We start from the raw sequence: 20404 nt of genomic DNA on the forward strand, positions 1-20404 counted from the left end.
TGTCTGAATGTAGTGGAATGCTAGGGTGGTTAGATGGGAGTAGGTCCGTGGGAGGGAGAGTACCCTCATGGTGGCATTAGGTCTTGGATAGGAGGTTTTCAGAGGGAAATGTTGGAAGGGGGATAACATTTGAAATATAAATAAACAAAATAACCAATAAAAATTAAAAGAAAAATAAATGAAAAAAGAATTTTTTCTCATACTATAACATTGTAAAATAATTTGTTAAAGAAATAAAATTTGATGGAATTGAATCCATATTATAATTGTGTAACATTTGTTTAGAATGGAATAGGAAGTTAATTCAATCCTCTTAAAAGTTGCTAACATAGAAGCTACATTTATTTTTTTTCCACAATATTTTAAGAGACATTCCTTCTAGAATTTGTTTTGTCCTTGATATGATGAAATGAATTCTTTTCTGTTCTAAACAAGATAATGTAACACTTAGGGGCAAATATGAAGCCAAGGAGGGCTGCACTGGAAGCTAAGATAGAGAAGACCTCCATAGCCACCATGACTTTCCCTTTAGTGCTGTGATAGACAGGGAGAAAGGTGACCCAGACACAGAAGAACACAAGCATGCTGAATGACAAAAATTTGGATTCATTGAATGTATCAGGCAGATTTCTAGATAAGAATGCCATGGTGTAACCCCCAAAAGCCAAGAAGCATAGGTATCCCAGAACACAGTGGAAGGCAACAGATGATCCCTTGTTACACAAAAGTAGTATGTGTCCATGTTCAGCATGAAAGTCTTGGTGAATGAATGGAGGAGATGTTGCCATCCATATTCCACAAAGAAGAAGTTGGATCAGGGTACAAAGAGGAATTATATAGTTTGGGGCCCTTGATGTCATTAACCACCTCATCATTCTCCCTGGAAAAGTGGCCTTGAAGGCAATGACCACAGTAATAGCTTTGGCCAGCACGGTAGCTAGAGCCACTGTGAATGCAACTCCAAATATGGTCTGCTGAAGGATGCAGGTGACTGTATTGGGTTGACCAATGAAGTTTAAAGAACAGAGTAAACAGAAGGTTATTGTGATGAGTAAAGTGTAACTGAGAGCTCGATTATTGGCTTTCATAATGGGAGTGTCTCTGTGTTTCACAAAGACCCCAATTACAAAGGCTGTGAGTGCAGATAAACACAAAGCTATACAAGCCAGTGTCATCCCCAAGGGGTCTTCATAGGAGAGAAAGATCACAGTTTTCTGGAAGCAGTGGTTCTTCTCTGTATTTGAATAATGACTCTCTGGACACTTCAAACATTGATCCACATCTGGTTAGAAATGTAGACTATTATGAGATTGTGAGTCCAGGCTGAATTGATCACTGTTTTTTCTTAGTCATTTCTATGTACAAGGACTGTCACAAATTTCACCTTATTTTGTTTTCTCAGGGAAAAAGTAATAAGCACACTGTTGTGAATACTTTCATACTTATAAAGAGTTCCCTCTTTATTATGTATTTCTTTAAGTATCTATGCTCACATATAATGGGTTTTCATCCAATCATTCTTTATTTCCTAACATCACACTATTTTACTTACACAAGTTATCTACATTTCTGTAGAAAATTTTGTCTCTCTTTACGTAGACATCAACTTGCAGTAGCTTCTCTTAAAAACCATCTACTTTATAGTGACTTGAACTAGCCTAATATCGTTCTTCTTTGACCTACAGTTTTTTTCTGGCTTTTATTACATACACACTTGCACACAGACACACACACTATACATATGCATATGTTTATAAATATACAGCATACATACAAATACATATATATGGAAGGATTTGGGGGAGATAAAAATTTGAGGGTAAACTGTACTATTATAGAAAGGTGGCATTTGTAGATGAGACTGTGAAAACTCCATAAAATTGAGAAATCTCAGAAGATTGTAATGATTTAATGATATACAAACACATTATGACAAGTCTGTATGTAAATTCATGCTTTTTGCTTAAATACTTGATATTCTACTTTAGACAAGTTAAATGACATTTTTTTAATTTTAGTATCCTGACATTTTCAGCATATCAGTCTTCTCAGATTATATAGGGTTTGAATATGTACATGTGATGGATTTTTCATGCCTTTGGCTATTTTTAACCCTTAAGTTTTTCCTTGTGTTTGTTGTGAGTTTAAATCTTTGCTATGAATTAAGTGATATTAAAAAGTACTGAAGTTTACAAGTCTGTGACTCAGTAGGATGATTTGGGGATGGAAAGGTAGAAGATATGACATCAAAGGTGATTATAAAACCACATACACTACCTCTGTTAGAGTCCACCTACAGAGATTTTAAAAAACAACAACAAAAAACAAAGAAAACAAATAGGAAAAATGTGTGTTGGATGACTAGAGCTACTGTAGCAAAGAAATAATTTATTAAAAGCAATAAATAAAATTACATTAAAAAGTATACCTTGCAGCTCCAAGTAATTTTAAGTAAGTTTTAAAATTATATGGATTTAGGCTATATATGAAGTGTATCATAAAAATCTGATAGTCTTTGTTTTAAACCAAGAATAAGTCTAGTCAGTGTCTTTGAAAATGCATTCTTGGACATCATGCTCTCCTCAGTCCCTCTCTTGTATATATATATATATATATATATATATATATATATATATTTGTGTACTTTGCCATTTTATGTCTAGCGTATCCTCATGTCACTGTTATTATAGAAAAGACAGCTAAATACCACAAAATCTAAGTATTAGTGTGAACAAATACTGTGAATATAATTCAAAGGATGATTTTGTGACTTGCTTGAAAGCACTATTAATAGTTCCTCACCTATTCTATAGCTGACCTCAAATTAAGGACGAAATTTCATTTACTACACATGTTACTCTCTTGAATGCAGCCAAAATCACAATGTGTATGAAGGTAACTGGTATCTTCTTGAAGGGACCAATTTTTATTTAGTTTAATTGAAATCTATTAAAGGACTGTGAATGGTGAAATGAAATCTTCCTCCAAGGAGAATTAGAGAAGAGTACAGCTGACAACTGTGACCCGAATCAACCAAATCATGTTATAAAGTTCATTATTTCAAATGCTGTATATTTAATAATACATTATTCCTGACTATGTTAAAATAAACAGAAAAGCTTTAAAATCTCATTTAATTCACCTTTTCTGCTCATTAAAATTATTTCTACTATTTACAATGTAATTACAGTATAAAATAATAAAATTCACTATAAATTTTATGATTCAATGCCAATACAATTAAGCTTATTTAAAATAATGCATAATTGAGATTCAGTGATCAGAGTATTAAATAAATAATATAAAATGTGTTTTCAATTTGTTGGTGATAACAATATTATTATCCTCTGTGTCTATCACGTTCTCTGACAATCTATATCTCTCTGTTGCTCTGTCTCTTTATATCGCCCCGTGTATCTAACATTCTCTCTTCATATATGTATATATATATATATATATATATATATATATATATATATATACGCGTTGTGTGTATGAATATGTATATGTATAAAATATATGATATATGCATATGTATCTATGTACATATACAAGCATATATTATACATGTATGTACGTATACGTCTATAACTTTAATTCATGTACTAGATAGTCATTCCTAAAATCAACAATAAAAATATTGGCCTAATTGTAAAGTATTGTCTCATGACAGCAAACTCCTCATCTATTTATGGAGTAATATGGGAAGTGAATCATCAATCACAATAGTCATATGCAAGTTGCTGTGGTACTGGTGTCTATTCACAGCAATAAATCTCTAAGACAGAAGCTAGAACCAGGGACTGGAATATTGTTGTGATAGACCTGAACATGCTTTTGTTTAGAAGAATGTATATTTTGGGACTTTGGATTTGGAAAGCAGTGGAATGCTTTAAGTGGGTCTTAAGGGGCTATCCCAGTAGGAATGTGGAAGACTTTGTTGCTGAGAGTAATTTAAACTGTATAGACCTGGCCCAAGTGGTTTCAGTGCAGAATAATTTTAGTATGTGGCAGAGAGACTGTTTTGTGTTGTTCTGGTGAAGAATGTAGCTGCTCTTTGCTGTTGTCTGAGGAGTCTTCCTGAAGTTAAGGTGAAGAGGTTTATATTAATGGCTTTGAAAAAGGGAGTCTCAAAACAGCCTGGTATAAACCCTGTTGTGTGGTTACAAAATTCCCTTTTATGATATGTGCTTTAATGTAAAGGAGCAAGCTGGAAAAGAAAAAAAGAATAAAAATATGGTCCAAGTATTAAAGGGGCAACAGGAAGTAGAGTGGAGCTGAATCCTTAGTTCAAGGAAAGAAAATGATTAAAATATTAGTGCTTTGGGGGAAGCTCCCACATAACTATGTTTAGGTCCAGGCACAGCAGTACATACCTTTAATCCCAATAGACAGAGGCAAGCAGATCTCTGAATTCAAGTCCAGCCAAGTAAAGAGTAATTTTCAAGTAGAGAAAAGTAGTCCAGACTTGAGGGACCAGGCCTTTAATCCTAGCACTTAGGAGACAGACGTGTAGATCTCTAGTTCAAGGTAAACCTATAGAGCATGTTCCAGGACAGGCAAGTGTAGGCCATTAAAGAGTTGAAAACTGAAAGCTGATAATAATGTAATAGAGTAAGGGGGATAATATTTTAGCCCCTGCGAACAGTAGAATGCAGTAGCATCACCATATAGCTGTGGTTTTAGAGTCAAGAATAGAAGGGACTATTGGAACAACTGATGCTGGTTAGCTGGAGCTACAAAATTAGCAGTAATTAAGAAGAGACCAGGATAACTGTGGTGAAATCTGGGAAGTGTTTTTTCAGAGCACAATAAAGCTGTGTTCTAAAGATAGCCAAAGGTTGCACCTACATCTATGGCTATACTTGGTAATGTGTAAACATTACTCCAGTGTCATACAGAGAAGCTGGACATGACACTGCGGAAACAGCCTATGTGACTCTCTAGGTTTAGCCTAGTTACAAGAGAAGACCCTAGTATATTGGAGATGCCAGAACAGTGAGATAATCACCAAGTATACCAGTGGCAGGACAGTAGAATCCAACAGACCCCAGAGGGCTACAGAGGGCATAGCTAGAGAAGTGATATAAGATATAAGTGATATAAGGTGGAGCCCTCATGTGAGGATGTTGTGTGGACCTCAGACATTGCAATAAGAAGCTGTGAAGTTGAAGTTGACTTGGAGACTCTAAGATGTAGACCTTTCAGCTGTGCCTGCACCATGTCTGCCTGGATCCTGCCATCCTCATGCCTTGATGATAATGGACTAAACCTGTGAACCTGTAAGATATCCAGATTTAATTGTTGTCCTTTTAAGAGTTACTGTGTTCATGGTGTCTGTTCACAGCAGTAAAACCTTAACTAATACAAGGGGTAAATACCATTAAAACACATTGTACAAAATTTTCAAATAACTAAATATTGAGAGGAAGTACATTTTGAAAAATGAGCTGAAGATGATCACAATTATGAAAATTCAAAAGACCAGAGTTATTGAAATACAGCTGGAAAAACTATAGTGATAATTTATCAATATATTCCAAATGGTACCATTAAATAACATATACTGTGAAATATAATGCAAATATTTATTTTTTCTCCCACAATCAATATTGGCAGTGAATCACAGATATAAATCAAGTATGATTTTTAATGGCTCGGGTGGGCCATTTCAAAGAGATGCTGAAGAATTATGATATTTAAATTCCTAAACAAAGAAATGAAAATATTTATTTATGATTTTAATTCATAACATTTTCTTTGGCTAGTTTATTATGGAATCCTGTGGAGAAATGGGAAAATTTTCTTTAAAACCTGCATTTACCTGTCTCATTAGAAATCTCATTGTCTGCACAAGGAGTGCAATTGTAACAGCAGATGGCCTTGCCCTCCAGGGTTACTTTCCTGAATCCAGGCCCACAACTCTCACTGCACACAGACTGAGGGATCTGAGAAAAATAAAATAAATGTTATGTAAATCTTATAGTTTTATGAAAACTCATTATAAATAAAATTTTTAATGTTATGCAATGAATTCCCAAAGTATTCTTGTAAAAACAGAGGATTATTTAGAGAGATTGTGCCACGGATAAACAAATATGCCTAAAGATTTATCTGAGAATTATCAGAGTGTTAGAGAATTTGTTCCCACAATGAGGTATAAACAACTTTAATAAAGGTAGGTGATAGGGAATACAATATACAATATAGAAGACCATAGAATCACTCCGGAGTGACAGTACTGACTAATACATTGATCAACTTTACTTCCACAGTAATTGTGAATCTGGTCTGTCAATTTGATAGGATTTAGATTGGTCATAGAAACAAAAATATATGTATTTCTAGGAAGATATATAGATAAATTTAACTAAGTTAAAAAGGGACACTTCAATTCTGATGATGTCTCAGAACAAAATACATGTATAGAAGATAGAAAAGTAAAGCATTATTCATGTTTTTCTGCATTCAGAGAATATATATTTCTTAATATAATATACCACACCCTCAAATTGTTTCTTAAGTTGTTTCAGTTCTATATTTATTTATAGCCCATAGGCAAGCCAGTAGATTCCCCATGTCCATACCTATATGCCTTCTTTTCCAGTGGCTGAAAAAGTTAGCTCAACTGTTCATGAGATAGAACTTTTGACAAGAGTAACAATAGAACTATTGAGAATATATGGACAGTTAAGAGATGCCAACAGAGTTACTATTTGGTATTTTGAATATCATATAGCTTAAAGTATTTGGGTGCTGATTCCATATTTATGGCACCATTTGTGAAGTAATTTAAACTTTTGGAGATACAGAATTGCTGGAGAAATTATTTCAATGTGATTGAATTGAAACATTTTAATTCTGTCCTCAGGTCTAGGCTTCTCATTTTTATTACTGTAAATGTGAATACATAGAAACATTATCTTTCTGGACCTTGAGTGTGTTTTCATGACTAAACATATTTCTCCTGCTCGTATGTGTGATTGATGTTCATACTTCTGGAACAAAAACCAAAAATGTACTTTTTTTCCATAAGTCACATTTGGACATTCTTTGATCACACAATAAAAAGTAAATTTTATATTGTTTCATGATATTAACTGTGAATGAGAAATTTTCTGAAACACATTAACCAAAGAGACAATTTGAAGATCGAAATTTCCTCTTCCATTGTGCTTCTAATTTTTGATAAGTGCAGAATAAATAATATTCATATGAGTGAATAAGGAAGACTTTATTTAACACTAAATACTTCCAATTCTCTGAATCAAGTAATGAGAAACCACAATACCCTAATACTACCATTGCAGAATTATATACTGGTAATCTCAGAGTGATGGGCCTTAAATCAGAAAACAAATGTTATTTCATCTGAAATTAAAATTTTATTATTAACACAAGTTTAAAGCATTGATTTAATACATAACCCACCTCTGAAAATCCTTCTGCCCATTGTATCATCTGCTCAGATAAGGACAACTGTTGGCCCTCAGGAGCATTTCCTGAAAAGGATCCTATTTTCACCTTTTGTCCAAGACCCTTTGGTAAATTCCAAAGGTTAAGAATGTCATATTCTGCATTTAATTTCTGTCTCCCACCTAAACTCATGTTGTCTCTCTCATTGATGTCCTTCAGGAAAATGTTCAGCTAAAAGAGATTTATGAATTTATTTTACAATGGGCCCAAGAGACAGAATTGAATTTATGGATTAGAATGTGTCTTATTTATCTAAATTTAGGATGTAAAAGTCAAGTGAATGAAGCTATCATTTATGTTAAATAAATGAATGACTGAGTGTTTTCGATACCATTTCTCTTCTGAATGACAATTCAGCATCAAGAGAAAACTTTGATCAACCTCAGGTATTGAATAAATCAGTTCTGACACATGTAAAGGATAAATTTTTTGAAACCGAACCAGACCTATTTACTTTCAGAATATCTTTAGAGATTGACAGTCTAAAAAGAGGGTCGTGATGTCTAAAGAGGAATAAAAGTGAATTATGTAGGTATAAAACCACTGTCATTGTTTCACTTAAATATCTACTCATTCATTCCTACTGTAAGAAATGTACAGAATAAGTATTGATACTTTTATCATGAGAATATTGTATATTTAGCTATTGATGAAATGACATTTGTACTGACTAATAACATATACTCCTGTAATCCCACTTATCAGCAGCACACACTTCAAACTGTCTTGACCTGTAAATGAATTTAGAAACATAAAAATTCCTATAATTGTGGGCATGAACATAATTTTGCCATACCTAACTTCCTGTCATTGCAGAATTCATATATCAGGGTACTGATAATACATTATAGAACAGTGGTTATTACCTGCCAGGGGAAGAAGGCCATTGCTTCCCCATTTTCATCTGCTTGTTTGTCTACTTGTTGAAGACTCATCTGATGCAGACTGTGAGCCACAGCATATACAGCATTGTAGATATTGTAGCTTTCTTCACTGATTGTCATGTCCAATATATGACTAGGTAACACATCCAGAGAAGCATTGGATTGACAGTTAGCCAATAGTTGACAATCAATATCAGAAAATGAGCACTTGAAGAACAAATGCCATAACTTAGGAAGGTAAATGTCTTCAGGGTATTTGTAAGGATTAACTGTTTGAATAAACTTAGTAAGCTCAAAACTTTCTCTATAATTGTGAGTAAAAATTAGGCTCCCATGGAATGAGTCAAGCATGAAATAGTCAGCATAGTCAGTAATATGAGGTTCAGTGTTCATGACCCAGACTTTTGCTGTCAACAATCTTTCCCCAATAGTTCTCATTAGACCTGTGAGAGAATCAATGTCACCATAAATAATTATGACATTCGTCTCATCCATATTTTCCCAGAATTTGTTATAATATGAATTCCATGTCACAGGGATCATTTTCACAAAAGCTATGCAGACTCCTTTTCTCTCCATATCTTCTCTGAGCTCTGATAAAATTTTACTCCCTTTGTGGTCATCTGGAAGGATGAGACCAACCCAGGACCACCTAAAATGAACCATCAAAGATACAATGCCAAGTGAAAGAGATGTGTATTTGGGGGCCATCTGGTAGATAGAAGAATATTGACCATGGTCACTCAAGATGGGATCATAAGGTCCAAAAGAAAGCTGAATGAAGAAGAATATTAACTTTGAGCAAGTTACATTCCTGAAGCAACAAATGACAACAGGATAAAAAGGTAGTTTTATCTCAATTTTAAAGGAAAATTCCATTTACAAAATTTAACAAAAGTTCCTGCCAAGCCTGTTAGTTTCAAGGACCTATCTGGTTTAATTTATGTCACCATAAATATGCATGCAATACAAATTTGAATTGCTGTCCAAGTGTTTGGGTACTTGCTTTTATGTTAAATAATTGAAATAACCATCTTATAGTTTTAAAACACCTGTAATATGAACAAAGTGACCTGATTCCCAGGTCTCACACTTTAAATTTTCTTACCTGAGGAAATTTAAAGAGTTGAAGTAATGTTCCAATTTGGGCAGATGTTGTCCATGATGTTCCTGTGAGGGCAGTAGTAAAATTATTTTTGCCACAATTGTAATTTGGTAAAATCTTTTTCTGCCCTTGTCCAGTGAGCCAAAAACAGACATTCATAAGAGTTTCCTTCTCAGTGAATCTGACATTGTAGAAATCAAATCCAAGAGATATATTAGGTAAAAGATTAGGGTTCTCATTGATCTCCTCAATAGCAAACACCAAAGCCAGAATATACTGGTAGTTCTTAAAATTATACCTGTATAAATAAAAAAATATACACAAGAGGAATACAATATGGACCACACATTGAGTAACCATATAATTCATATTTTGTTTCCATAAAATACGCAATTTAAGTTTTTCACCATGAACATGTGGAACTAGGTCAGGTAAATATGTTAAGATTTGGCAAGACCATTTAATATTACTACTCATTAATTATAATTCCTCAAAGCATATTTTATCAGTCATTAAAATCTATAAAAAAGACCAGTCTACATATCATGAATCACAATTGCTGGATCTTCTGGTAGTACTATGTCCAATTTCTGAGGAACTGCAAGACTGATTTCCAGAGTGGTTGTACCAGCTTGCAATCCCACCAGCAGTGGAGGAGTGTTCCTTTTTCTCCACATCCTCGACAGCATCTACTGTCACCTGAATTTTTGATCTTAGCCATTCTGACTGGTATGAGGTGGAATTTCAGGGTTGTTTTGCTTTGCATTTCCCTGATGATTAAGTATATTGAACATCAGGGAAATGCAAATCAAAAAGGAAAACAATTAACTGGGACTAACTTACAGTTTCAAAGCTTTAGTCTAGAATGGTCATGGTAGAAATTACAGCAGTATACAATCAGAAATGAAATTTTATAATTTTACATTTTAATCCACATGCAGGGAAAGTGGAAACTAAGACACACTGCCAAGACTTATGTTTTTTAACACATACTCCTGCCCCCACAGTGACATACTTACTGTAGCAACTTTACACCTTACTCCTTCAAGGTCACACCTCCTAATAGTACCACTCATTACAAGCAAAAGATTTAAAAACAATAGAATACATGAGAGGCATTTCTATTCAAACCTTCCATTCCTTGGCCTTCTAAGGCTTGTAGCCATAACATACTGCAAAATGCATTGAGTCCATCAACAAAGGTTCCCAAAATTTAAAATAGCCTCAAATTTGTTTAAAGTCCAAAGTTCAGATGTTCCTCTGAAAATCCTGCATTTCCTCATCAAGAAATTCTCAGTAAAAGCAAAATAAAATGGCAGATTACATACTTATAATGACTCAGAATATCCATTACCATTTCAAACTTAGGAAGGGGAGCATAGTGAGGACATGCTGAAATAAAGCAAGGCAAAAACTAGCTGAGCAAACTTCAAACTTTGCATCTTCATATTTGATGTTCAAATATTCTTCAGCTACCTAATTTCCTTCATCTTTTGTGACTGTAAAGCACTTCTTTTTCTTGGACTTATTCTATTTCCTGATAGCAGTGATATTTGGTTGGCATCCCTGGTCTCAGGCATCTTCTGCATCATTAGATCTTAAGGGAAATGCAGGCTTCTCCTTTAGAGCTTCACATAATGGGTGCTCTAAGATACAAAGGCATCCATGATAAACTCTTGACCTAGCCGTATTTTCCTTACAGAGAAAGATTCAATAACACCTCAATCATTGAGTCTTAAAATCAGAACCACATGGATGCAGTTGCCAAGTTCTCCTGCTTATTATGGTTGGAACATGCATCACCACCCAATATAATTAAATCTCCATCAGCTTTCTCTTCTTGAGTTCCAATTTTTGAATGTCCTAAACCTTAATCTGAAGTCCATGCTTGGCTCAAACTCAGAGATCTACCAACTGGAATTACAGGTGTGGTCCACCACACCCACCAATAAGTATTTCTTTAACCCATTTTCACTTAGCAGGGTGGAATCTTGCCCTGATGTCTCCATTACCTTCATTCCATTTACCATGAGACTTTTAGTTAGTCTATCTATTTGAATACAGGATTTATCACCATTCTATCTATTATTCCTTTTTTCTTCCCAATTTCTATACTTTGTACATTGTGTACAAAAAGTGCAATCTATTTTTTTCTCTTTCAGCTTCTTTCTTTTTATTATAGATCATCATAAGAGAGAACATTAATAACCTCACAACAGAGTCAATACTAGACTGTTGAGATTTCCCAAGCCAGAGGATTTAATCTATATCTCTTAATCTTAGCTTCCAGGAGATTTTTTTGGCTGGGACAAAAAGCACCAATAGTATTTGCCCAAATATAACAGCATAATCTCTAGGAAACATACTAACATTCATCTCCTCTGAAACTACTTTAGACAGCAACACAGTGTATAATTAACACCTAGCAACATTTTTTCCTACTTCCTGCTAGAATGGCTCATTAAGCAGCACTTAATTCATTTCACTGATATCCTCAACCAAATTCACACTCATTGTTTCTGAAAACAGGAAATCTTGCCTGTTACAACAAAACTCCAATCTCTGGTTTAAATTTCTGTGTTCATTGGGTTTTATTGTTAAAGAAACACAAAGCCGCTTGTAACTCTTATAAGAGAAAACATTTAATTGGTGCTGGCTTATAGTTTCACAGGTTTTATTCATTTTATCATGGTGAGAATCATGGCAATGTGCAGGTAGACATGGTCATGGAGACAGAGATAAAAGTACTAAATTTTCTTCTATAGGCAGCTGAAATGAAGACCCTGGACAGACTAAACTTCTTAGACTTCTAAACTACCACTAAAAGCAAGGTAACTCATATTCCATATAGCATAAGCATTCAAACATATGAGTCTATGAGGCCATATTTTCTCAAGAATAATGGTATTGCATTTTGATAAAGGCTGGAAGAAAAATCAGGATTTTCCAAAATCTGATGCCTGTTAGGAAAATCAGATTCTGGAATGGCTTCACACTCAAAAGTACTTAGGAAACAAAAAGTGGAACTGATTGAGTAGAAAATTATTAAAATTAAATTTGGATTAGTAGACAGTACTGGCAGAAATGGATGATACAGAGGTAGGTTATGGCTTTGGAGAATATGATCAATATGCTGAATCGCTTATACGTTTAAATATGTTGAATAAGTTATGTAAGGAATAATTGGGTGGTGAAAGAGGAAAATTATTTCACCATTTTAAAGTGCTCTTGTTCCACAGAACCCAAGTATGGTTCTAAGAAATAATATTAACAGAAAAGCATCCAAAACTTCAAATTAAGATGATCAAATAACCAGAAGCTGGAAAGAATCCAGGTGTCCCTCAATAGAGGAATGGATACAGGAACTGTGGTACATTTACACAATGGAATACTTACTACTCAGCTATTAAAAACAATTAATTCATGAAGTTCTTGGGCAAATGGATGTATCTGGAAGATATCATCCTTAGTAAGGTAACCCAATCACAAAAGGAGTCACTAGATATGCACTCACTGATAAGTGGATATTAGCCCAGAAACCTAGAATAGCCAAGATACAATTTCCAAAACACAAGAAAATCAAGAAGAAGGAAGACTAACACGTGGATACTTCATTCCTCCACAAAATAGGGAATAAAATACCCATGGAAGGAGTTGCAGAGACAAAATTTGAAGCTAAGACGAAAGGATGGACCATCCAGAGACTGACCNACTTGGGGGTTCATCCCATAATCAGCCACCAAATGCAGACACTATTGCATATGTCTTAGAATACCCAAGATACATTTTGCAAAACAAAAGAAAACCAAGAAGGATGACCGTCGAGTGGATACTTCATTCCTCCTTAGAATAAGGAACAAAATACCCATGAAAGGATATAGGTACAGAGAAAAATTTTAGAGCTAAGATGAAAGGATGGACTATCCAGAGACTACCCCATCAGGGAATCCATCCCATCATCAGCCACCAAACCCAGATACTAATGCACATGCCAGCAAGATTCTGCTGAAGGGACCCTAATATAGTGGCCTCTTGTGAGACTATGCCAGTGCCTGGCAAACACAGAAGTGGATGCTCACAGTCAGCTATTGGATGGAACACAGGATCCCCAATGGAGGAGCTAGAGAAAGTACCCAAGGAGCTTAAGGGGGCTACAACCCTGTAGGTGCAACAACAATATGAACTAACCAGTACCCCCTGAGTTTGTGTCTCTAGATGCATATGTAGCAGAAGATGGCCTAATCGGCCATCATTGGGAAGAGAGGCCCCATGGTCTTGTAAACTTTATATGAACCAGCACAGGGGCAGGCCAGGGCCAAGTAGTGGGAGTGGGTGGGTAGGGGAGCAGGAGTGGGGGGGCGTATAGGGAACTTTCGGGATAGCATTTGAAAGGTAAATAATGAAAATAATAATAAAAAATAACCTGGTAGCTTGGAATGTGAACTTTGCTTATAATACCTAAAGATGCTTATAGTTGAGACTTATTATAATGCTTGTTTTACATGTATGTATGTGTTTTGAAATTAATTTAACTTTGCATATGTTAGTTTAATAAAGTTATTTGATATCAATAAAAAATTATCAAAAATTAGTGAATATTCCTTTCTTAAAGAAAGCAAACAAATAATGAGTAAATATAATAATATTATTCACTAGAAAAAATCGATAGGTAGAATGTTCAATTTGGGGGAATATAATAAATCATATTTATCATTGATAAATACTGTATATTCATATATATATGATTTTTGACCATTCCATACAAATAAGTAATTAAATAACAATCACTTTTATGCATTACATGCTAAATAGAGCAGAGGAGCTCAGTATCTTCAATCACAGAGCAATGATAAGAGAAAAATTTAAGAAGATAGATTTGACCATTCTCTATTGGATACCTGATTTTGAAAGATCATGGTATATAATAAATATATTTTAAAAATGACAACTATTTTATTCTTTCTCTTCTTGACTTAATTGCATCATTATCCCTTCCCTTATGAATCTTATAAATAAAATTTTATGGATCTCCTTTTAATTTCTTAATTCATGGATTCTTAGTTGATAAATAGTCAAGAAGGACATAAATTTATACACACACAGACATTCGCTCTAACTACAGAATGCTTTGAAGTAGTCCACCCAAGGTGTAATATACTTCCAAGTGAAAGAATTTACTAAATGGTTATCCACCAACAAATGAAAGTCTACAAACAACTAAAATTACACAAACTGAACAGGTTTTTAAAGACTGATGAGAATTTTGTTAGAGCATATCAGAAAAATACTGAGAGATATTGAGCTTTCAACTTGAGTAACTTGCCTGCAAGAAAACAAAGGTGAGAATAATAAAAGTAATTGGGTGTGCTAATCTGGCTAAGAGCAAAGATACATGATGGACAACAGCCAGATGATAGGCAAGTTAGACTTAAATAAAATAAAACAACTCTCAGCATCACAAAAAAACTCTTAGTTTCTGGAAAACATCTAAAGAAACAACAAAAGAAAAGGAAAGGGAAGTTCATATTAAGAATGAGTTGCACATCCAAGAAACACAGAGCAATGGTATGAACAGAAATATTATACTCTGATCAATTTTTTTAACATTGCATACCTCAGAGAGTTTAAATCTTGTATCTCAGAGACTGGATCACAATTCATTTCTATTAACATATGTAAGTTAAGTACATGTTTTTAGGTGTTACTTAAATTACTGGGGTTCAGGCTACGTGCAAATGTTAAGACAGTGGAAATTTAGTTCAATATTAACAAGATTGTACACAGAAAAAGTAATTCTGGTGAATCAGAATTGGTAATTTAAGAAATATGATATTCACAACAAAATATCAGGCAAATCACTTGGAAACATCAGACATCTGAGAAATGACTTGTATGAGTTTTTTACAGCGTATAGTTTATTGAGCATCTTAGAAAATATTCTCTATTTACTTATGCAATTGCGATAAAACAAAGTAAAACATATCATTTAATTTTATATTATTTGAGCATTGAATTAATTTTATAGAAAATCAGTCTCCATATGTCTGAATTATTACTGAATGTGATATTTTAGTTGGATGCACACATCTATCTCTGTAAGAAGAATGGTAAAGTAATCTTTACCATGCTGAAAAATAATAGACATCAGTACTTACCTCCGTGAGACTTTGTTAAACTGCCTTAGGCCAAAAAGTTTACTGTATATTTTATGAGATGATTTTGTTGTTATTTCTCATTTTGTTCGAAAACATCTCTCCATATTACATCTTCCTTAAAAAACACACTGATAAAAAGCTAACAAACAATAGCTGAGTGCCAGTGAAAAGCATACGATGAGAATGAATGAAGGCAAGTGGAAGCAACAAGGAAAACACCAAGGAAAGAATTTTCTAGTTAACATAAATAAAAGGAAGGTCATGAAGGAATTTTGTGAACACTCATGATCCAAAAGCTGTGCATATATTGAAAAACTATACTGCTGAAATTCAAAGAAAGAGGTATATCAATCATATGGTCAATTCAGAATCAAAATGTAGTTAAGATTGGAAGCAGATTCACTGAAAATATACATAAAGACTCCAGAACTTCATTATCTACAAGAGAAGTATTCTAGAAAATTGGCAATGAAAATTTTGTAGTTTCTTCATTTTTCAAAACAATGTAGTCCATATTTGAATTAGTATAGATATGTCTTTTCTTAAAAAGTTCTGTTTTTCAAAATGATAAATTTTTGTATATTATCAGGGAAAACATATTGGAAACTTCTAGCTGTAGTGTAACTTTCTGTAATTTGAGCAATGAATATAAAATATCAAATATAAATAAAATATACCATAAAATGAAATATTTATAATAGCTTTCCAGAGAATAGTTTTTCATTTATTAGGAAATATTGCTGATGATGGTACATAATTACTATCTAAATTGTCAAGGGATATGTTATTTTGATATATCAATTTTATAAAGCTACAAATGGAAGAAATGACTACATAGTTGATAAAAACTACATTGACATATACGTTTATACCCATATTTCAATTGATGTGAGGAAAAATAATTTACTCTCAAAAATACATAGAGGAAATTTTCAGTTGGATGTGGAAACATATTGGAAAGATCAATAAAAGAACTGAATAAATTGGATAATAAATTGAATTAGTCACTGCAGGATCCTGACACAGGTTCAGAGGATCTGTTTGATTTCAGCACACTCATTGTAGGAAGAGAAAAATTGCCCTCACAGTTTTTCTTTCACCTGAAAATGTGAGTTGCCTCAAAAATATGTTTGCACACACAAATGTTATCTATGATAACAAATTTGAAAAGACTATAGTATCAATGCAACAATAAAAAAGCCAGTTTCCTCTTAAATTATTCAGCAGGAAATATTCACTTCTTACAGTTCATATATAATAGATTAAAAGAAAGATCCATTTAGAAAATGTAACCTTGATAAAGCTCATATACCAGAATATAATGACAGATGACTTATTCTTTTGTAAATGTGATGGTAACAAGGAAAACATTTATTCTTACAAACATATAAAGAATAAGAATCATAGAGAGAGAAAAGAAATCATCCATTTAAAACTCATAGAAACTTTCCAAACAGATAATTAAAGAATTAAGCGAGAAACATAAAAGAATGTCCTCAGGTTTGTGGTACATATGACTTTCTTTTGGTCAATGCTATATGAAAAATTAAACTTAGTGAATGAATCGTATGAAATAATTTATTAATGTTTTATAATAAAAGTCAGTACATTTTTGTCATGAATTTAGTTTCTGTGACATAATGACAAATTAAATATTTGTGACAGGGAAAATATTTTTATTTATAATAAACATACTGGACACTAATGTTCACTGCAGAGAAACTATAATTTTTGCAGAGAAAGGGCTGATACTCTACTGTATATAAAAGCACATACCAATGTATATTGTTGCCTAAATATATGAGAGTAGATGGCAAATGAAAAGTGGGGGTTATAAGGTGCATTAATTATGATGCAGTACAAAAGTCCCACCCAACACCTAACTTACAATGTCCGCTATTCATATGAGAAAAAAAATGCATGATTTTGCTTGATACAAAATATAATAGAGCTACCATGAAATATTTGATCCAAATAACAATTTGTGGATAACCATATTTTCTGTGATTCAAATTTTCAAAATAAATTTATCAAGGTTACAAAAAGTTCTACTTGCTTTTACATAGAAATATTTTTCTCCTCTACTATTTCTCATTTAATGACTTAATACCTTACTCAAGTTTTATGAAAAAGTATTATAACACTGAACGTAATTCGCCTTCAAATCTGCGTTCTTTTTTTCATTTTCCAGGTTTTGACTGTCACCATATTTTGTCATATGGTTACGTGATTTAAACGCATTATTGCTCTACTTTTGGTCTTTACTTCCTGGATCAGTACTGATATAAGAAGGGCATTATGACTTAGGAAAATTTGAGTTGGATTAACACATCTTATTTCCTTTATTAATAAGCAAACATGAATATTTCTAATTAAGCAAGACCTGTCTAACACTATCTGGAGAATTTCACACAACCTTAAAATTAGTCCAAAGAAGACAACCTCAAAGTTAAAATGTTTGGGCAAACACATCCATGGAAATGTGAGTGAATATTGCAAACAGATGGATCAAACAAATAAACACAGGAAATCTGTCTAATATTAATCTGTCTAAAATTTAATTATCAAGGAAGAAGCACTTATAAGATAACATGATGTAGATGAAATATCTGTGGAGCACATCATTATTGAAAACTTCTATTTTTGACACCCTAATTCTGGATTCAGCCTCATGTAAAAAAAAGACAAGTGTTTCCCTCAATTATTACAGTAGCACTCAGGACTTACTGCGTTTAGTGACAACATCTATTATCAGAAGAGTACATCAGGAGTTCAGAGATGTTATAACCTATATTAAAAGCTTAGATTAAGCCATCCTTCCTTGAAATATCAACATTGAAAATGATTTAGACCTTGTGGCCTAACCAGAATAACTAACAAGAGGTAATAGCAATCAAATAAGGAAACTACAATGAATACAGTCAAAGTTACCATTTCATTTCCTTTTTCAGGGGGAAAAATAAGCCAAAATGAAACAAATTTTGAAAAAAAAATTGAAGAATAAATTTTAGAATCTCTAGAAGAAAAGTTGTCATAATTAAAACCACAAAGAAAAAATAAGTTTTAAAGACTAAACCAACTAAGACATATGAATTCTGAATGCTAATAATTAATAATTGTACTTACTGGAGGTAATTGTCCTTATAATAATATGGCAGATATGAATGTGGAATTTTATTCTTCATATAGTACGTATGAAGAGGGAAAAATGCACCAATCACCACATCTCCTTCATGGTGAAAATCTTCAGTAATTTTGTAAAAGCATTTACTGATATTAGCATGCATAAAGGTAGGGACAAATTTGGCAAAATTTGGCAGAAGTAGTGAGGAGATAAAAATATAAGAGAACATCTTAATAATATATGAGTCTGTTTGATGAAGATCACAGAGTGTCCAGTAAATATATGCTCAGATTATGTTTTTGTGACCATGCATATTTTGAACTTTGTTGAGGAGTGAGATGGCCACACTAATCATTCCAATGTTTTCCTGTTGGCCCCTCCTTGTCATCGTAAATTTTGAAATTGTTTCTTCCCTTGGGCTCTGCAGCTGAGGCCCTCTATACAGGTGAAAAACATGATGCAAATTATTTTTCCCACTTTCTTCCTAGCCAATGGCAATTTTATTTCAGACAAGACTATGAATAGCAACTGATCAGAGTTGAATTCTTTCGGGGTCTAAGTGGCAAAAAAAAAAAAAAAAAAAAAAAAAAATATGAAGCAAGACAATTTTCATATAAAAATAACTTGTGCCGATCCACACATATAAAGATGCCAACTTAAAAAAGAAAAGAAAAAAAAAAGAAACGAAAAGAAAAAGAAAAAGTAAAGGGCCCAAAATAATGCATTGCAGGTAAAACCACTCAAAACTAATGGATTGCAGGACTGTTGATCTGTCCCACTTGGGGTTAAAGAGTACAGATAAAGAAATAAGTGTAACACAAAGCTGCTGGGATTTTTGTTAGGGCAATCTATTGGCTATCCATCCACACTGAAGACCCTTGTCACTGTGTTTCCACCAAGTGGTTCTCTCTTTTTCTTTCTTGTTCTCTTTCTGTCCTGTCATCATGTTGTATCCTTATTTCTGCATCCCTGCCATTCTGTCATCTTTCTGCCTGGCCTGCCATTCATATGGCAGTTCTTACTTTATCAAAAGCTATACACTTTTTTTTTTTGTTTTCATACCAAAACAACAAAAAAAAAAGCTACTTGGAGAAATTTAACAGTTTACTCACGTTAAAAAATTAGCACCAGGACTGTGATGTGCTGTGTAGTGTCACCATCTGGGCAGATTGAAGGTTATAGGACCTTCCTCAGGGAAACTTGATTTCAACATGATAATTTCAGAGAATCAGCTTTTTAAGAAGGTGAAGAAGTGGCACACATTTATATAGATAAAGCAGGCATTGTGGGCTCTAAAATTGACAATAATATATATGCTCCAAATACCCGGTGCTGCCAATCCAGAAATTAACCATTGTGAATACAGAGAAATACTTCCAATTGCTATTTCTGATTTTCAACTTGACTAGACCTGGAAACACTACAATCCAGAAGAGGAGCACACACTGTGATACAGATGTTGAGGCTGGGAGACACAGGCTTTTGATCTGGATCTTGACATGGTTTGACACATGCTTTCGATATAAGGTATAGTGGCCATGGAAAGCTTAATTCCAGGCATGGTAGTATATACCTTTAATCCCAGAGGATTGAGGCAAGCAAATCTTTGAGTTCAAAGCCAGTCTGGGACAGAATAAGTTCCATATCTAGGTGTGGTCAT

General features: G+C 33.5%; 1 protein-coding gene across 1 annotated transcript; it reads right to left on the reverse strand.

Moving 5' to 3' along the window:
• Nucleotides 1-362: 362 nt before the first annotated feature.
• Nucleotides 363-18973, reverse strand: LOC110338148 (vomeronasal type-2 receptor 116-like). The gene is made up of 6 exons (XM_021221396.1): nt 18747-18973; nt 9469-9763; nt 8343-9134; nt 7432-7647; nt 5825-5948; nt 363-1282 (listed from the first exon to the last, which is right to left on the reverse strand). Exons 1-6 carry the CDS (start codon nt 18971-18973, stop codon nt 363-365), a joined length of 2574 nt encoding a protein of 857 aa, XP_021077055.1.
• Between the last annotated feature and the right edge of the window lie 1431 nt (nt 18974-20404).

The sequence above is a fragment of the Mus pahari genome, chromosome 21 (assembly GCF_900095145.1).
Source record: "Mus pahari chromosome 21, PAHARI_EIJ_v1.1, whole genome shotgun sequence".
Taxonomy (NCBI): Eukaryota; Metazoa; Chordata; class Mammalia; order Rodentia; family Muridae; genus Mus; species Mus pahari.

What these genes read in the sequence shown, in the direction of transcription:
- LOC110338148 (XM_021221396.1), bottom strand. Translation starts at nt 18,973, where the DNA reads ATGTTCTCTTATATTTTTATCTCCTCACTACTTCTGCCAAATTTTGCC. An exon ending in TATAAGGACAATTACCTCCA is followed by an intron (nt 9,764 to 18,746) that starts GTAAGTACAATT and finishes TTATTTATACAG; the next exon opens with GTATAATTTTAAGAACTACC. An exon ending in TGAGATTTCTAATGAGACAG is followed by an intron (nt 1,283 to 5,824) that starts GTAAATGCAGGT and finishes ATTTCTAACCAG; the next exon opens with ATGTGGATCAATGTTTGAAG.